This window comes from Sinocyclocheilus anshuiensis, unplaced genomic scaffold (genome assembly GCF_001515605.1).
Source record: "Sinocyclocheilus anshuiensis isolate Anshui unplaced genomic scaffold, SAMN03320099.WGS_v1.1 scaffold1799, whole genome shotgun sequence".
NCBI lineage: Eukaryota > Metazoa > Chordata > Actinopteri > Cypriniformes > Cyprinidae > Sinocyclocheilus > Sinocyclocheilus anshuiensis.
The window spans coordinates 60,853-80,022 of record NW_015552692.1 but is presented as its reverse complement, the minus strand read 5'-3'; the positions used below and the strand labels follow the sequence as shown (position 1 = coordinate 80,022).

The following is a 19,170-nucleotide window of genomic DNA, read 5'->3' as shown; positions in this document are numbered from 1 at the left end:
AAATGCTATGAATTTTAAGGTAATATACAGTAAGCTCTTATGACACTTTACGAAGGGTTATGAGGTGCTATAAGCTTTTACAACACTTTAATAAAGGTTGTGAAGCATTATGAGGAGTTATGCAGTGTTATGAAGCATGGTGAGTTGTTATAAAGGATTATAAACCGTTTAGCAGCTATACATAATATTATACGGCGGTATTCAGCATTGAGAAGTGTTATGAAGCTTCATCAAACATTATGAGCTGTTATAAAGCCTTACAAAGTGTTCTGAAATGTTATGAAGCATTACAAAGCATTTCGAAATGTTATGAAGCTGTTACGAAGGACTTTTATCTCTTACGACAGTTTATGAAGGGATATGAAGCGTAATTATATATTATAAAGTATTGTAAAGTGTACTGGTGAAGTGTTAAGTGTTACAGTATAAAACTTTATGAAGCATTATGAGATGTTTAATAGGCACTATTAAATGATGAGGTGCTGGTTATGAAGCTTTAAGAGGCGCTATAAGCTCTTACAACACTTTAATAAAGGTTATGAAGCATTATGAGGAGTTATGAAGTGTTATGAAGCATTGTGAGTTGTTATAAAGCATTATTATGACACTTTATGAGGTGCTATGAAGCTTTATACAGCTGTATGTTTTAAGGCATTAATGAACCATTAGCCTATATGAGGAATTGTACAGTTTTATGAAGCATTATGAGCCATTATGAGGAGTTATGAAGTGTTATGAAGCATTGTGAGTTGTTATAAAGCATTATTATGTCACTTTATGAGGTGCTATGAAGCTTTATGGAGCTGTATGTGTTAAGGCATTAATGAACCATTAGCCTATATGAGGAATTTTACAGTTTTATGAAGCATTATGAGCCATTATGAGGAGTTATGAAGTGTTATGAAGCATTGTGAGTTGTTATAAAGCATTATAAAGTGTTCCAAAATGCTATGAATTTTAAGGTAATATACAGTAAGCTCTTATGATACTTTACGAAGGGTTATGAGACGCTATAAGCTTTTACAACACTTTAATAAAGGTTGTGAAGCATTATGAGGAGTTATGCAGTGTTATGAAGCATTGTGAGTTGTTATAAAGCATTATAAAGTGTTCCAAAATGCTATGAATTTTAAGGTAATATACAGTAAGCTCTTATGATACTTTACGAAGGGTTATGAGACGCTATAAGCTTTTACAACACTTTAATAAAGGTTGTGAAGCATTATGAGGAGTTATGCAGTGTTATGAAGCATTGTGAGTTGTTATAAAGCATTATAAAGTGTTCCAAAATGCTATGAATTTTAAGGTAATATACAGTAAGCTCTTATGACACTTTACGAAGGGTTATGAAGCTTTAAGAGGCGCTATAAGCTCTTACAACACTTTAATAAAGGTTATGAAGCATTATGAGGAGTTATGCAGTGTTATGAAGCATTGTGAGTTGTTATAAAGCATTATTATGACACTTTATGAGGTGCTATGAAGCTTTATGGAGCTGTATGTGTTAAGGCATTAATGAACCATTAGCCTATATGAGGAATTGTACAGTTTTATGAAGCATTATGAGCCATTATGAGGAGTTATGAAGTGTTATGAAGCATTGTGAGTTGTTATAAAGCATTATTATGACACTTTATGAGGTGCTATGAAGCTTTATGGAGCTGTATGTGTTAAGGCATTAATGAACCATTAGCCTATATGAGGAATTGTACAGTTTTATGAAGCATTATGAGCCATTATGAGGAGTTATGAAGTGTTATGAAGCATTGTGAGTTGTTATAAAGCATTATTATGTCACTTTATGAGGTGCTATGAAGCTTTATGGAGCTGTATGTGTTAAGGCATGAATGAACCATTAGCCTATATGAGGAATTGTACAGTTTTATGAAGCATTATGAGCCATTATTATGCAGTGTTATGAAGCATTGTGAGTTGTTATAAAGCATTATAAAGTGTTCCAAAATGCTATGAATTTTAAGGTAATATACAGTAAGCTCTTATGACACTTTACGAAGGGTTATGAAGCTTTAAGAGGCGCTATAAGCTCTTACAACACTTTAATAAAGGTTATGAAGCATTATGAGGAGTTATGCAGTGTTATGAAGCATTGTGAGTTGTTATAAAGCATTATAAAGTGTTCCAAAATGCTATGAATTTTAAGGTAATATACAGTAAGCTCTTATGACACTTTACAAAGGGTTATGAAGCTTTAAGAGGTGCCGTAAGCTCTTACAACACTTTAATAAAGGTTATGAAGCATTATGAGATGTTATGAAGCAGTATGGGGCGCTATAAGAAGTTAGGTCGCTTTGTAAGGCTTTACTGAACCATTAAGAGGCACTGTGCAGTAAAATGGATTTTTATGAAGGGATATGAAGTATTTTAAAGTGTTATGAGGCTTAAGTGTTAGGAAGATTTGTAAGGCATAACGAACAATTATGAGGCAGTGCTGTGAAGGTTTATGAACCTTTACAAACTGTTTTAAACTGTTATAAAGCTATAAGATCTTACGACACATTATTAAGTTTATGAAGCTTTATGAAATATGCAACACTGTAAGGTGTTTAGAAGGGTGCTCTGAACCATTAAAGTGTTATGAAGCATTATGAGATGTTATTAATCGTTATAAAGTCGTCCAATGAAGCTATGCTATGAAGCTTTAATTAAGAGACAATATAAGCCCATATGATATTTTATGAAGGGTTATGAAGTATCTTGATGTGTTATGAAGCTTTATGAGGCACTATAAGGTGTTAGGAAGCTTCATCAGACATACTAAACCGCTACGAAGCATTATAAAGTGTTATGAATCTTTATGAAGCCTCATAAGCTCTAATGAAGTTGTATGAAGTGTTATAAGAAGTATTATGAGGTGCTACTAAATAATCTGGAGTATTATGAAGGCAGTGTAAGGTGTTACAAAGCTTTGCGAGGCATACTGAGGAATAGAGAAGAATTAAGAGGTGAATCATTGAGGCATTATACAGCTTCACGAGATATTATTAGACATTATGAGTCATGAAATGTTTGGAATTATCTGTAAGTTGATTTAGTGGTTTGTTGACCATTTTGGCACCTGTCAGTCTTCATCTGCGGATGATTGAGACACAGACATCAGAGAACATCCTGACACTAGTCAATTAAAGGATTACTGAGGGGTGAATGTACGTGGGTTTACCAAGCTACACTACAGGGACATATTTGCCTCCAAAAGAGAACTAAATCTGACGAATCTTTGCTAATTGTGTTAAGTTTATAGACTGCTTCCTGTAAATTATGGATGAATTGAGTGCCGTAATTGGATTCTGTAGACATTCATGTTAATTACAGCACGTTTGGAGAGTTGGCAAGGTCTTCACTTAATCACCCAATCATCAATTAAATGGTAACTAAAGTGATAAACTTTGCTGTTGGAGTGTGCTTTCACACATCGATGGTTTGAGAAGGTGCCAAGCATGGTGAGAACATGTTGCTAGGCGGTTGCAGTGGTATTCTGGATTAAAGGCATTGTGGGGTAATCAGTCATGAGGGGCAGCACTGGGTTTCTTATATAACGCACAGTAATCCTCCTCCTAGGACGGTTATTCATGGGACAGGTGGACTCCAGATAGACCAGGTGGGTTCAAGTCTGGACTCACACAGCACGGCCTTGTGCAGACGGATTAGTGCTGATCTCCATGCAGTGAACTTAAAGCTCACTGGGAGTCCGACATTTAGAGCGTCACATACTGCAGAACAGATTGTGTTGTTGTTTATGTGGTTAAAATAATCTCCTTTTAACTGTGTTTCTGCAGGGGCTCGTTTTCTGAGGTTTACCTGGTGCGAGAGAGAAAGACGGGGAACTTCTATGCCCTGAAGTGTGTGAAGAAGAAACAGCTGCATCACTCCAACCTTGAGAACGAGATCAAAGTGCTGAAGAGGTGCGAGAAAAAGCAAGACACAAACACCACAGACCATTATCACCGACACTACAGACCATACACATCACAGCCCACTAATATAAACACTTCCTAGATCACACATATAATCATCACAGATCATTATCATAGAAACTATAGACCATTAACACAAAGCCCACAGACTAATATCACCAACACTACAGACCATTAACATCACAGAGCCATAAAACGCACTCAAATCACAAATATAATCACAGATCATTATCACAAACTACAGACTACTAACATAAATACCACAGACCATAAGCATCACAGACCACTAACCTAAACACAGACCACTAAAATAAACACTCAGATCACAAACCTAATCATCACAGACACTACAAACCGCAAATATCACAGACCCCAATATAAACACTACAGACCAAAACCACCAACACCACAGACCACCAAAATAAACACTCAGATCACAAACATAATCATCACAGATCATTTTCACAGATCATAAACATGACAAAAACATGAACATAAAAACCACAGACCAATATCACCAACACTTCAAACCACAGACATCACAGACCGCTAATATAAACACTCATATCACAAATATATAATTATCACAGACCATTATCACTACAGACCATAAACACCACAGACCAATATTACCAACACTTCAAACCACAAACATCACAGACCGCTAATATAAACACTCATATCACAAATATAATTATCACAGACCATTATCACTACAGACCATGAACACCACAGACCAATATCACCAACACTTCAGACCACAGACATCACCAACACTTCAAACTACAGACATCACAGACCGCTAATATAAACACTCATATCACAAATATAATTATCACAGACCATTATCACTACAGACCATGAACACCACAGACCAATATCACCAACACTTCAAACCACAGACATCACAGACCGCTAATATAAACACTCATATCACAAATATAATTATCACAGACCATTATCACTACAGACCATAAACACCACAGACCAGTGTCACATGCACTGCAGACCATTAATATCACAGTCCACTAAGTCCACAAAAATAAGCTTCACAGGTTATTTTAACAGACACATCTGGCCGTAAACAACACAGACTAATAATATAAACACTACAGACCCATATCGCCAACACTACACAGACCATAAACATCACAGACAAACATAAACACCATCTCTCATTATCACAAAGCTCAAACATAAACATGATAGCTAGAGCTGGGTTTTGACACAAATTTCGCGATTCGATTCGATTCTGACTCACAAGCTTTCGGTTCGATTTCCGATTCGATTAGATTCAATTTAATAACGATTAGTCTAGATATATATCAGGTACAGTACATGTCAAATTTTCTCAAGGAAAAAACAATCTCAACTAATGCTGTAAAATATACATAAGAGTCAGTTGGTACTACATTACTATAATATTGAAGGTTAAAATTAACTGACTTGTATACAAGCACTTAAATTACACTCAATGAAGTTTTTATAATAATAACGTTACAATTACATAATTATATTTACATACACCAATTAGTTTTTTGAAATATAAACATTTAAATGGTTCAAACATAAATTAAACATTGAAGAACAGTAAAAATTATAATGAATATGTTGTATGGTGCATATATTTAGCAAAATGCTCCTCTCTAGAGTTAATTTCTCTAGCTGACTAATGAGTTTTATGGTCACAGAATATGTTTTTTTCTGAGGTAAATGTGACGTTACGTGACATTGTTTGCAAGGTGTTATACTGACATCTTTCCACGGTTAAAAACACTGATTGAGCGATTACATGAGACAGGATACGGATTTAGGTAAGTTGAACTCTTTCTTTGAACATACGTTCACATGTTCATTAATGTTTATTTTGTGCTGTAAATTGTAATAAAGCGAAGGAGATGATCAAGATCACGCGTGCTTCGTGCTGCCGCTTCTCTTGAACTGAGGTGCTACAACGATCTGTCACTCCAAATTAAATAGTGCCAAAACGGCATTTATTGTTTGAATACTGTAATAAAATGGTAAGAATTTGAAATCTGAGACTTTGTTTCATATCAAAAGTAACAAAGCACAAAGCCTATTGCAATTTATTGGATGGGATGCACGCTACAATGTTTCGTTCATTAACTGAAAACAGGCTAGACTAATAGATTTTTGGGATTAAAGAATCAATATTGTTTCGTAAATATGAGAACCGATTAAAATCGAGAAATCAATATTTTTTACTCAGCCCTAATGATAGCCCTTAAATACGCCCTACAGACCATAAACACTACAGACCATTAGCGCAAACACCTTTGACTCCACAATGTACACCACAGACCACAACCCCTAAAACAACTGACAAAACACAACAAACCAGCACCAAACACCATATTCTGGATTCTTCTAAGTCTCTCTCTCTCTGTCTTTCAGGATAAAGCATGATAATGTGGTGGGACTGGAAGATTTCTACGAAACGAGGACACACTATTACCTGGTCATGGAGCTGTACGTGTTTAATAATGCCTGAAATATACACGCAAACACAATCCCACACAGCTTTTTAGCGTTGTTTTAACGTGTTTTTGTGCGAAGGGTGTCAGGCGGAGAGCTCTTCGACCGTATTCTGGATCGAGGTGTTTACACGGAGAAAGACGCCAGCCGTGTGATCAAACAGGTCCTGGAGGCCGTTTCCTACCTGCATCAGAACAGCATCGTCCACAGAGACCTGAAGGTGAGAGAAGACGATCTCCTAACGCTCGAGTTTTTATCGAAACGTCATTAACGTCCATGATTTTATCCGTCTGTAGCCTGAGAACCTGCTGTACTACAGTCCAGACGAGAGCGCCAAGATCATGATCAGCGACTTCGGTCTGTCCAAGATGGCCGATCACGGCGTGATGTCCACAGCCTGCGGAACACCAGGATATGTTGGTGCGAGTGTTTTTACGCAATCATATTTCTATAAAATTTCTGTTAGGTTGCTTATAATGTGGTGTTTCTCCTCAGCTCCGGAGGTTCTGGGTCAGAAACCGTACAGTAAAGCTGTGGACTGCTGGTCTATCGGCGTCATAACCTACATCTTGTGAGTCTGGGCTCATGTAGACTCTTCTGAGAGACATTCAGTTGTGTTTTTCCTTCAATCTCTTATGTGTTTGTTTAGGTTGAGCGGCTACCCGCCGTTTTATGAGGAGAACGAAACGCGCCTGTTCTCCAAAATCATGAAGGCAGAATACGCCTTCCACTCGCCGTACTGGGACGAAATCTCTGAGTCAGGTTTGTCTCAGACACTTTACAGACGCAGAAGCCTCATAAACATGAAGAGATGTTAGGAGGCCATCAGCTGTACTACAACATCAACCTCTATAGAGATTATTCAGGCATAGATCTTTTTTTTCCCATGTGAATAATTGTGATTATTTTCTTTTCAGTTCAGATCAGTTCCAATTCATTCAGCTGTCCATTTTAGTGAATCAATTCATAACTGATACCAAAGAATCATTACATAGATTTGATTCAGTGATTGATTTAATTGATTCAGCAAATCGATCAGATCCTATTGATTCGGTGAATCGACTCACTTGATCCACTATTCGACTCACTTGACTCAGCAAGTCGATTTATGACTGATTCAGATTACTGCCACCTGGAGGCCATCAGCTGTATTACAACATCAACTTCTATAGAGATTATTCAGGCATAGATCTTTTTTTCCCATGTGAATAATTGTGATTAAACTCTATTTTCTTTTGTCAGTTCAGATCAGTTCAATTCATTCAGCTGTCCATTTTAGTGAATCAGTTCATAACTCTGATTATCATTACATAGATTTGATTCAGTGATTGATTTAATTGATTCAGCATATATCACAGACCCCAATATAAACACTACAGACCACCAAAATAAAGAGTCAGATCACAAACATAATCATCACAGATCATTTTCACAGACCATAAACATAACAAAAACATGAACATAAAAACCACAGACCAATATCACCAACACTTCAAACTACAGACATCACAGACCGCTAATATAAACACTCATATCACAAATATATAATTATCACAGCAACTCAAATGAATTGATTTAGTGAACAGATCCTATTGATTCTGTGAATCGACTCACTTGATCCACTATTCGACTCACTTGACTCAGCAAGTCTATTTATGACTGATTCAGATTACTTTGTTTTTACCCTGTGAATAATTGAGACTTTTGTTTTCTTTTGATTTCTGCAGCAAAGGACTTCATCAGGCACATGCTGGAGAAAAACCCTAACAAGCGCTTCACCACCGAACAGGCGCTCAGTCATCCATGGTGAGAAACAAAGAGAATCTCAGTGCTGTTTTACATTGTCATGAATAAACATGAATGAAGAAATTTATTCATGAATAAAAGTATTGGACTATGGAAGAAAAAAACAAACTGATTCAAGACTAACTTAATGTTCAAATAATGGTAAAACAATTGAATTGATTTATTAATAAACATACAAATCAATTACCGTATTAGCATGAATATAAAAAGAAAATGTATTTATAATCAAACGTGTCGATTCATAAATAAACATTCTCATTTTTAAATAAATATGTTGATTCATATATTTATTAAATATAATTTCATTATGAATAAACATACTTGTGCATTAGCAAAATAATGCATAAAACATGCAGATTCAAAATTAAGTATACATGTTTATGAATAAGCAAAAATTTTGAAATAAGAATGTTTACATAATAAGTAAATACTCACAAGAAGCATACGTTAGATAAGTAATCATACTTATTAATGACTAAATAAATGTATAAGTTGCATGTAGATTCATAAATAAGTATACGGATTTATAAATGAAAATTAATTTTAATATAACCATGGTGATTTATGAATAAACATTGATTCATGAAAAAACAAGGCATGGTGATTAAACATACTTGCATGAATAAACTAATGCATAAAACATGCATATTATATAATAATAATAATATACGATATAATATAATAATATATAATAGTAATATACTGATTTATGAATAAATATACATTTTTAAATAAGCATGTTGATTCATGAATAAACAAACACCATTTCATGAAAAAAAAAGTATGGTGAAAAATCATACTTTTTCATTAATAAACAAATAAACATGCTGATACATGAATAAATATATTGGTTTATGAATAAGCATACATTTTAAAAGAAGCATGTTTATTATTTATACATTTGTTTATTAATGAATAAGTAGGATTATTAATCAAACATGTTTTGTTCATAAATCGGTGTTTATTTATTATAAGTATACAGATTTGTGAATAAAAAGTCATTTTAAAATAAGCATCTTAATTCATGCATAAACACTAATTCATGAAAAAACATGGTATGATGAATTAACAGACTTTCCGCATCATCTGATGCATAAAAACATGCAGATTCTAAAGTAAATATGCTGATTTATTAATATATGTTAATTTTGAAAGATGAGTAATCATATAAGAAACAGAAATAAACTTGCATGTTGATAAATAAGTCGATTTGATGAATAAATGTCTGTTCAGGATCAGTGGAGACACGGCACACAATGACAACATCGTTCATTCGGTCTGTGAGCAGATGCAGAAGAACTTTGCCAAATCTAAATGGAAGGTGAGCGAGAGAGCAGATCATATATTCGGTTCATTATTAGTGATTATGGATGTCTGTATGACGATGCGTGTGTTTCAGCGGGTCATTAACGCGACGGTGGTGGTCAGTCACATGCGGCGGCTCCAGCTGGCCCACGCTGACCCTCCGGCCCCGGCCCCGCTCATCCAGGTGCTGGACATCTCGTCTCCCGGCCCGCCCCCCGACGAGCTGGACACCAATGGGAACCCCTCGTGCAGTCACATGACCCTGTTGCCTCACGCTGATGTCAGCAGGGGGCGGGGCCCGCTCAAGGCCTGCAACAGCGAGCCGATGCACGCGCTGGTCATCTGTGAGACGGGGCAACACGCGTATTGCTCCGAGTCCGACCTGCCCTGCGCCACCAACAGGTGCAAACCAGACTATCAATACATTTCCGTTTTTGATTACGTATATTTGTAATTGAGTCCGTCCAACATTTTCGGGGCACTTCAATGGACCGGTAGCAATTGCAATTATTTCATGTTCGGAATTCACAGTAAGATGTTTTATTCAATTTTATTTCAAATTGCTTTTAAATTTAAACTTCAGATGTGAAAACGATGTTTGAGTTGATTCATTCAGCTGTCCATTTTAGTGAATCAATTCATAACTCTTGATTAATCGATTCATAACTGATACCAAAGAATCATTTCATACATTTGATTCAGTGACTGATTTAATTGATTCAACAAATCGAATGAATTGATTCAGTGAACAGATCCTATGGATTTGGTGAATCGATTCAATAGAGCCAGCGAATCGGTTCTATTTATTCAATGAATCGACTCACTTGCTCTACTATTCGACTCACTTGACTCAGCGAGTCGATTCAAGACTGATTCAGTGAGTCGATTCATAACTCTTGATTCAATGATTAGTTTGCATCATCACTCAAAAATGTTCACTGAAGTCTCCTTGTGGCGTTTTTTACTGTTGATGATTTAATGCAACAAAAACTATTAATACAAATTCCAGTTTTCAACTATATTGCAATTTATTGCTTATAATTAATGGAAAATATTGATATTTCATGTATAGATTTATATTATATAAATATTAATTTACAAATGCTTTTACAAGTAAAATTTTACTGGTAAATTACTATTAAATATTTGGTTGAAGTTAAAAGTTCATTTCATTGTAAATATGTCAGTATTTTCAAATAAAATGTTTTTTTGTGTGTGTGTGTGTGTGTGTGTGTGTGTTTCAGATCGGACAGAGTGACATGTTGCACAGATGGGCGGGGCCAGTCCCTGCAGACCGGGGTTTGCTCTGTGATGTGATGGGATGATTGACAGCTGTCAGTCAAATGAAGTGAGTAGGGCTTGGGCCCGCTGCTTTGAGCGTCTCGTGACAGTACAGGTGTGTGACGTCTCTTCTTCTGTGTCTCTCTCAGATCCTGCGCTCGTAGGATGATCAAGTGTGTGTTTTTCACGGACTTTTCGGGATCCGTCGCAAGCCGAGTGCCAATCGCACACACGTCTGCGTCTCAAATCTTCATCTCTCACTAGTGAAAGTGTAATTTCGAGGAGTTCGAGAATGTCATTTCTTTCAGGAATTCAGGATGAGGCAGGTTTATTGTATTATTATCGTCTGTATATTCGTGTACGATAGTCGTGTTTGGGCCGATGGCGGTGCATCATGGGAAGGGCGGATCACATGTGCCACTGTTTTACTGTACACGGCTGCAGGTTTGAGTGTTTTTAAGCTAAGAACTGTGTTTAAATCTTATTTTCTGATTTTAAACACGCCGTTGTATTCTCTATATTCATGTTTTATAAATGCATATAAGATGATTGTATCTGATATTTAGGGGCTTATTACTGTAATCCATAAACACGCTGCTGTATGTCTGTATTAAAAAAACATAAAATGATTTACACACCAACATAACATCCTGGAGAATTCATCTGTGTTTTAATGTCATATTAATGGAATTTTACCTTCAAAAGTTGGCTATGTTTGTATTCTACTCGTATGATATCATCTCCACTATGCAGAAATTTTTGTGCACGAAATACCTACTAAATTTGTATAAAAGTGCAGTACTCTGGTGATATTTACACAAACGTAGATTAAAATATGAAATGTAATAAGTATATAAAATATATACCCAATTTGATTTTAATTTTAGGTGAAGTTGAATCATTTTCCTATGTGCTTTTATTTTTTATTTAGCTGTTAGTGATCTTACTGGTTCAGTGAATCGATTCAATCGAGTCAGCAAATCAGTTCAACAAATCGGTTCACTTGATTCAGTGATTTGACTCACTCCATCCACTATTTGACTCAACAAGTTGTTTCACGACTGATTCAGTGAGTCAATTCATAACTCTGATTCAGTGATTCATTTGCATCGCCACTCAAAAATGTTCACTGAATGATTTAATGAAAAAAGCTAATTTATGTTGCTGTTTTAAACTATATTGCAATGTATTGCTTTTAATGACTAGAAAATATTTGTATTTTCTAGATTTATCTACATATGTATTTAAAAATGCTTTAGAAACTAAAATTATAGAGATTTTTTTACTTAGCCATTGCATTAAAAAAGTTTAATGTATTGAGGTAAAAATTCATTTCATTGTAAAAATAAATGTCAATAATACCAAATAAAAACTAAATTTTCTCTGCATGGATAGAGTGACTTTTATAGTATTTAATAATATTTTGAATGAGCTTTTTTTGAAAAAGCATACTTCCTTTAGTAAGCAGTCTACAGTGCACACTGTGCAGTATGCTAGTATTCCACTGTAAATATTAACGCACACACAAGAATCTTCATGCAGACACTTTATTAGTTGCTTTATGTGTGTTGTGCTCCTCAGCCCTGGCATATGCTCAGGCTGGTGACTTTATAGCGGATGTCGTCTCGGAGTTTCTTCACCTGATCGTCCAGACCGGTCAGTCGCGCCGCGTTCTGCTGCAGCTCCGCCGATCCCTGACGAACCGACGCCTCCTTATCTGAGAACACAACCGCAACAGCGCCGGTTAGCATGGGGATGTGTGTGCTGAGCATTATGGGATGGGTGTGTAGTGGGCGGTACCTTTCAGAGCCTGCATGATGTCACTGGTGTCCGTCATCAGAGACTCCGCCTCCTTCTGCAGCACCTGTAAGTGGGTGGAGTCTTCACCCGCCTCAGTGCTCTCAGCCGCCGCACGCTTCAATCGCTCAAACTCCTTCTTCAGTGCTTCCAGCTCCTGAAACACAGGTGATTCAAAATTTTAATCTAACTAATTACATGAGATGCTGATTAATTAATCACAAATTAATTGCACGTCACATTTGCCTGAGAAATTACCCACAAAAGATCACTTAAATTAATTATTGTTTTTATATAAAAGCAATGAAATAAGTAAAAAAAGCTTTAGAATTGCATAAATCATGATGCAAAATTATTTTTAAAAAATGGCATGATCCGCCTCCTTCTGCAGCACCTGTAAGTGGGTGGAGTCTTCACCCGCCTCAGTGCTCTCAGCCGCCGCACGCTTCAATCGCTCAAACTCCTTCTTCAGTGCTTCCAGCTCCTGAAACACAGGTGATTCAAAATTTTAATCTAACTAATTACATGAGATGCTGATGAATTAATCACAAATTAATTGCACGTCACATTTGCCTGAGAAATTACCCACAAAAGATCACTTAAATTCATTATTGTTTTTATATAAAAGCAATGAAATAAGTAAAAAAAGCTTTAGAATTGCATAAATCATGATGCTAAATTATTTTTAAAAAATGGCATGATACTCTAAATCTGAAACTAAGTGTCGGATTTGGCAGCAAGTCTTCATGAGTGAGTCATTGAATCATTCATTTAACCAATTTGTTTAAACGGCTGATTCATCTGGAAACGAAGCAAGTACGTTTCTTTACGAACGAGTCACTGAATCATTAACTCACTCACTTGATTCATTTAAAAATAAACAAATATAACTAAATATTATAAATATTATTATTATTTCTAATTTGTACGCATTTATAAATTACGAAATTACAAATCAATAAATTATATTTTAACGAGTTACAATTTATTAACGTTCATGTTATAAAAAGCTTACAAATATATAAAATAGTTAATATATAATTTATTCATTTATGTGCAGTAATTTTATATTCAATTAATTTATGTATTTAAAAAATGAATATTAAAATTAAATTATACTGTAAATATGAAACTGATTAATTCAAACGGCTGATTCTTTCAGAAAATGAAGCAAGTGACTGTCTTTATGAACGAGTCATTGAATCATTCACTCACTCAATACGTTCAAAACTGTTGATTCATTCAGTAATGAAACACCACAGTGTGTTAATTTTCTTCACAAACAGCGCCGTTGTTACCTCGCTTGTGAGAATATCATGTAGCTTTTAAAATAAACTCGCCAGAGTAGCGCTAACAATGTATGTTTCTGTACTGTAAGTTATGTACAGTATGTGCGTCTGTGAGGTGTTTGTTTCCGCACCTCTGCCGCTTGTTCGGCTTCGCCCTGCGCTGAATCGGCCTGATCCTGAGCTTCGTTCGCATGCGTCGTTCCCGTCGTCACGTCTTTCCTCAGGTCGTCCAGCAGGGGGCGCATCTCATCCAGCAGCCCTGTGACTCCCACAATCCCCTGCTCGGCGGGCAGCAGCGCGTCCTCTATCTGAGACACACAGGCCATCGGTCACGTTAGCGTGAATCTGGACGTTGTTTCTGTGGTTTTTCGCTCAGATCTCAGACTGACCTGTTTGACGTCGTTCTTGACATTGTTTGCGATGTCGACGCTCTGACGGATCTTGTCTTCCAGCTCATCAAAAATATCCTCGTTGTCGTCCATCGTCTTCAGGATGCTCTCCGCGTCCTGCTGGATACCGAACGCAGCGTCACTGCAGACCACAACGATCGGGAACGTTAGATAAATACTGAATGAACACCAGACAAAATATTAAAATGAGCTGTTAACGTGTGTGTTGTGTACCGTGTGTTGTGCACTGTGTGTTGTTATCATGTGTCGTTAGCATGTGTTGTGTACCATGTGTTGTTAGCGTGTCTTATGTAACGTGTGTTGATAGCATGTGTCGTTAGCGAGTGTTGTTGGCATGTAATGTGTACCATGTGTTGTTAGCATGTTATCGTGTGATGTATACCATGTGTTGTTAGCATGTGTTGTGTACCGTGTTGTTAGCATGTTTCGTTAGCGTGTGTTGTTAGCATTTATTGTTAGCATTTATTGTTAGCACGTGTCATTAGTGTGTGTCGTTAGCGTGTGTTGTGTACTGTGTTGTTAGCTTGTATTTCTGTACCGTGTGTTGTTAGCATGTGCCGTTATTGTGTGTTGTGTACCGTGTGTTATGTAACGTGTGTTGTTAGCATGTCCTTAGCATGTGTTGTTAGTATGTTGTTATCATATTGTGTACCTTGTGTTTTTAGCTTGTGTTGTACATATACCGTGTTGTTAGCATGTGTTGTGTACCGTGTGTTGTTAGCCTGTGTTTGTGTACTGTGTGTTGTTAGCGTGTTGTTAGCTTGTGTTGTTAGCGTGTCCTGTGTGCTGTCAGCGTGTTGTGTACCGTGTGCTGTTAGAATTTGTTGTTAGCATGTGCTGTGTACCCCGTGTTGTTAGCATGTGTCGTTAGCATGTGTTGTTAGCGTGTCGTTAGCATGTGTTGTTAGCGTGTGTTGTGTACCGTGTTGTTAGCGTGTGTTGTGTACCGTGTGTTGTTAGCTTTGTTTTGTACCGTGTGTTGTTAGCGTGTGTTGTGTACCGTGTGCTGTTAGTATGTGGTTAGCGTGTGCTGTGTACCGTGTGTTGTTAACATGTGCTTTGTACCGTGTGTTGTAAGCATGTGTTGTTAGTGTGTCGTTAGCGTGTGTTGTGTACCGTGTGCTGTTAGTATGTCGTTAGCGTGTGCGGTGTACCGTGTGTTGTTAGCCTCCTCCAGCAGCTGTCTGGCGTTCTCCAGCTGCTCTCTGCTGTTCTCCAGGACTCTGCTGCTGTCTGGCAGTGAAGACGCCAGATCCTGCAGCTCCTTCAGCTTCTGCTTCAGCTTCTCCACGCTCAGAGGAACCTGAGCATCCAGAACGGCCTCGCACACCCGCTGCACCTCATCCGGGTCTGAATGAGGCTCTGAGACACAAAACAACAGCCGACTCCAGTGTGAACGACTGCCGAACCACTTCACAGAGACTAAAACATTCATAGTATATACTTGGCAGTGTGCAGTATGGCAAAGTAAAGGAAAAACCCACCTGACAGGAAGTCTCTGAGATTGTTTATGAAGTCTTTGGTGTCCTTCAGGTCTTCATCCATGTCAGCTTGCACCTGCTTGATCTGATTGGCCAGCTCATCTGTGGACAGTCTCACCCTATTGGCCGAATCTTCAGCTTCCTGTATCTGTGTTTCAGAAGGTGTGTTTGGTTTAAAGTCATTGTAAAATTTAAATTGACTAGTCTAATTAGTCTTACTAGCTAGTTGTGTGTGGTCGTACCATCTTTATATTTCACTATTTCAATTTTATTTTCCGTAATTGTGTCCTTTTCATAATTTTGCCCTATTTTAATATTTAAAGATTATAATATTCTAAATTATATTTAGAATATTATTATATTTATATGTAATGTTTCAAATGCAATATTTAGTTATTGCCAATTTAATATTTATTAATTTAATGTTTTGCTTATTTATTATTCATTTCATATTTATATGTGCCATTTTTTGCATGTATTTTTTTTTTATCATTTATGATTATTTGGTTTATGACTTTTCCATAATTTTGTCTTTTTAAAATGTATTTTCATTAATATAATATTTTCTTTGTATATTTATAGTATTTATATGTAATGTTCATAATTTAATATTTATTAACTTAATTTAATATTCATTTATGTATTGTTATAATAATTTAATATTCAATGATGTTATGTAATAGTAATTTTATTGATTTCACTTATTTATTTTTTAACTTTTTCATAATTTTGGCTTTTAGATTTTTTTATGAATTTACTTTTATTACTTATTTGCTATTATTTTTATATTTCAGTTTCGATATTTTTTTATAATCATGACTTAAAAAAAAAGGCTTTATTTTGAATGTTTATTTCTCATAATTTCTTTATATTTCCAAATTGCAATTTTATTTCTCATAATTCTGGCTTTTTAAAAAAATATGTTTTCTATTTATTTATGTCACATTTGATTCATTATTATTTGTTTAATATTTATATGTGCAATTTAATTTTAGTTATAATTATTAAGTCTATATTTTGACTTTTTCATATTTTCCATAACTTTTTTTATTTCTCGTAATTTTGACTTTTAATTTAATACATTTTGCTTCTTTATAATATTATAATTTTCTTATTTTTAATGCAATTATTGGGAATGTGTTGTGGTACCTGTGCAGCTGCTTGCGTGATCTTGTTGTTGAGATCCTGTAGTTTGGCCTTCACCTCGTCAGCGTCCTGGAAGGCTTTGTTGGCGTTGGGCAGCGCTCCGGCGCAAGGCTCCTCCGCTCCACAAGGGGGCGCTCCGTCAGGAGGACACAGATCGCCAGCGCAGCGCTCCGGAGTGCAGGAATCCACGCGATCACCGCCGCACACCTAACGAAAACAACGTTACTGACCCCATCTGCTGGAAAACCAACACTTCTGCACAGCCAATCACGTGCAATCTCTCTCACCTTGTTTGCGGTGAGCGTCAGATTCGGCCGGGTTGCCAGATCCTTCTTGAGTTTCTCCAGGTCTCTAGTGTTTCCGGGCTGCACGTCTCTCAGGTCACTCAAGGCGTTTTCACGCAGGCCCTCTGACTTCTTCAGCGTATCTTTAGCAGTGTCGGCTCGTTTGACGGCGTCCGTCGACTTTTCGTACGACTTCTGGATGGCGTAGAAGGTGCCTGAAAATGAGGGGTTTTTCATTAGAGGTCATACTGAGGAATCTGACGCTAATAAAGATGGGCGCTGCACACGCACTGGCGTTGTTGGATCCGGCGGTGTTAGTGAAAGCGTCTCTCTTGGTGAAATATTCCAGACGCAGAGACGACAGAAGTGCCTGCAGGTCGTCCAGACTGCGATCAATATCACCGTCCCTCGGCTGCGATGCCAGATCCTCAGTCAAACCATTCAGCTGAGACCTGCAAGAGTGTTTAAACAAACACAACTCACTCGCAATGCATCTTCAGTCTGAAGAAAGAGTTGAACTCTGTTGTCATTTATACACATCAGTTTACGCAGTTTCATTTTGCTTTTGTACACTGACTTTATGTCTCAGATTCTCATTATTTAGATTTTTTTTTATTTCTCCTAATTTTCACTGCAAACTGCATCTTTAAATTTCACAATTTCTATTTGGACTTTTTATTCTCATTATTTAGATTTTTTTTTATTTCTCCTAATTTTCACTGCAAACTGCATCTTTAAATTTCACAATTTCTATTTGGACTTTTTTTTTTTGAATATAATTTTTAGGTTTATTAAAAAGTTCTAGTAATTTTAACATTTAATAAATAGTTTTATTTGGCTTGATAATTTCATGTTTTATTATTCGTTTAATTATTATTATTACTTATAATTATTATTTTTTCATAATCTGACTTTTTCTGTTTCTCATAATTGCATTTTTATATTTCCCAATTGTGATTTTTTTTATTTTTTATAATTTTACTCATACTTTTAGCTTTTTTATTTCTGTTTTTGATCATTTTGATCAAATTGTTTTTTAATTTAATTTGCATTACTCTATTTATATACATTTTATATTTACCTATTTATAATATTATATAATATTAATATTTAATTATTTAAAATTTAGTTATTGTGATTTAATATTTATTATTTGCCATGGTTTGTTAATCTATTATTTATTTAATTTGTAAAAGTGCAGTTTAAAATTATTTATTATTATTATTATTATTAAGTGTCAATTTTGACTTTTTCATAATTTGAACTTTATTTTCCCACAATTTAGCCATTTATATTACATTTTTATTCATTTATGTTTTATTTCATATTTCTATGTGAAATTTAATTTAATTTATTATCATTTGGTCTCAATGTTGACATCTTTATTAGGGGTCGACCGATATGTCGTTTTCAGGGCCGATGCCGATTATTACAGATCAAGTAGACCGATAACCAATATTTTAGGCCGATATATATGTCTGGTGTAAAAATGAAAACTAATGTCAAAATTAAGAATAACAAGGGCTTGACAAAAAAAAATCTGACAAAAAATTCTTTAAATGCATTTCAATTACTTTATCGGCAAATCGGTTTTGAAAATGACCAATCCCGATAACCATAAAAATGCTTAATATCGGCACCGATAATCGGCTTTATATTTCCCAACTGCAATTTTATTTCTCAAAATGTTGACTTTTTCGTAATTTTGGAATTTATATTACTCTTAACTGAGACTTTATTTCTCATAATTGCTTATTATAATTACTTATAATACTTACATTTAATTTTGCATTTAATTTAATATTTACTTATAACATTTAGATTTAATGTTTACAATTTACATTTTTTTATATTGCCAATGTCATGTTTATTAATTTATTATTCATTTAATATTTACGTGTATATACAGTGGTGTGAAAAAGTGTTGGCCCCCTTCCTGATTT

The 19,170-nt window shown here is 35.6% G+C and overlaps 2 protein-coding genes across 3 annotated transcripts in view; one reads left to right on the top strand and one right to left on the bottom strand.

The window, feature by feature from the left end:
- The window catches only part of camk1ga (calcium/calmodulin-dependent protein kinase IGa), a 19,106-nt gene extending 7,145 nt beyond the window's left edge, over nt 1-11,961 (top strand). For both annotated transcript variants that reach the window (XM_016459352.1, XM_016459351.1), the window contains exons 3-13: nt 3,795-3,920; nt 6,348-6,422; nt 6,510-6,648; nt 6,725-6,848; nt 6,924-6,999; nt 7,078-7,190; nt 8,156-8,234; nt 9,468-9,555; nt 9,634-9,941; nt 10,784-10,887; nt 10,970-11,961. In XM_016459352.1, coding sequence (XP_016314838.1) covers nt 3,795-3,920; nt 6,348-6,422; nt 6,510-6,648; nt 6,725-6,848; nt 6,924-6,999; nt 7,078-7,190; nt 8,156-8,234; nt 9,468-9,555; nt 9,634-9,941; nt 10,784-10,856 — 1,201 coding nt within the window. In that variant the 3' untranslated portion in view covers nt 10,857-10,887; nt 10,970-11,961. The remainder of the gene's footprint in view (nt 1-3,794; nt 3,921-6,347; nt 6,423-6,509; nt 6,649-6,724; nt 6,849-6,923; nt 7,000-7,077; nt 7,191-8,155; nt 8,235-9,467; nt 9,556-9,633; nt 9,942-10,783; nt 10,888-10,969) is intronic.
- A 392-nt stretch (nt 11,962-12,353) lies between these two features.
- Nucleotides 12,354-19,170, bottom strand: part of lamb3 (laminin subunit beta 3) — an 18,567-nt gene continuing 11,750 nt past the window's right edge. The window contains exons 11-21 of the mRNA XM_016459343.1: nt 17,805-17,811; nt 17,519-17,721; nt 17,231-17,442; nt 16,947-17,150; nt 15,801-15,945; nt 15,471-15,678; nt 14,296-14,437; nt 14,038-14,214; nt 13,012-13,101; nt 12,621-12,684; nt 12,354-12,537 (exon numbers count right to left, since the gene is read on the bottom strand). Of these exons, the coding sequence (XP_016314829.1) occupies nt 12,398-12,537; nt 12,621-12,684; nt 13,012-13,101; nt 14,038-14,214; nt 14,296-14,437; nt 15,471-15,678; nt 15,801-15,945; nt 16,947-17,150; nt 17,231-17,442; nt 17,519-17,721; nt 17,805-17,811 (1,592 nt within the window). The 3' untranslated portion in view covers nt 12,354-12,397. The remainder of the gene's footprint in view (nt 12,538-12,620; nt 12,685-13,011; nt 13,102-14,037; nt 14,215-14,295; nt 14,438-15,470; nt 15,679-15,800; nt 15,946-16,946; nt 17,151-17,230; nt 17,443-17,518; nt 17,722-17,804; nt 17,812-19,170) is intronic.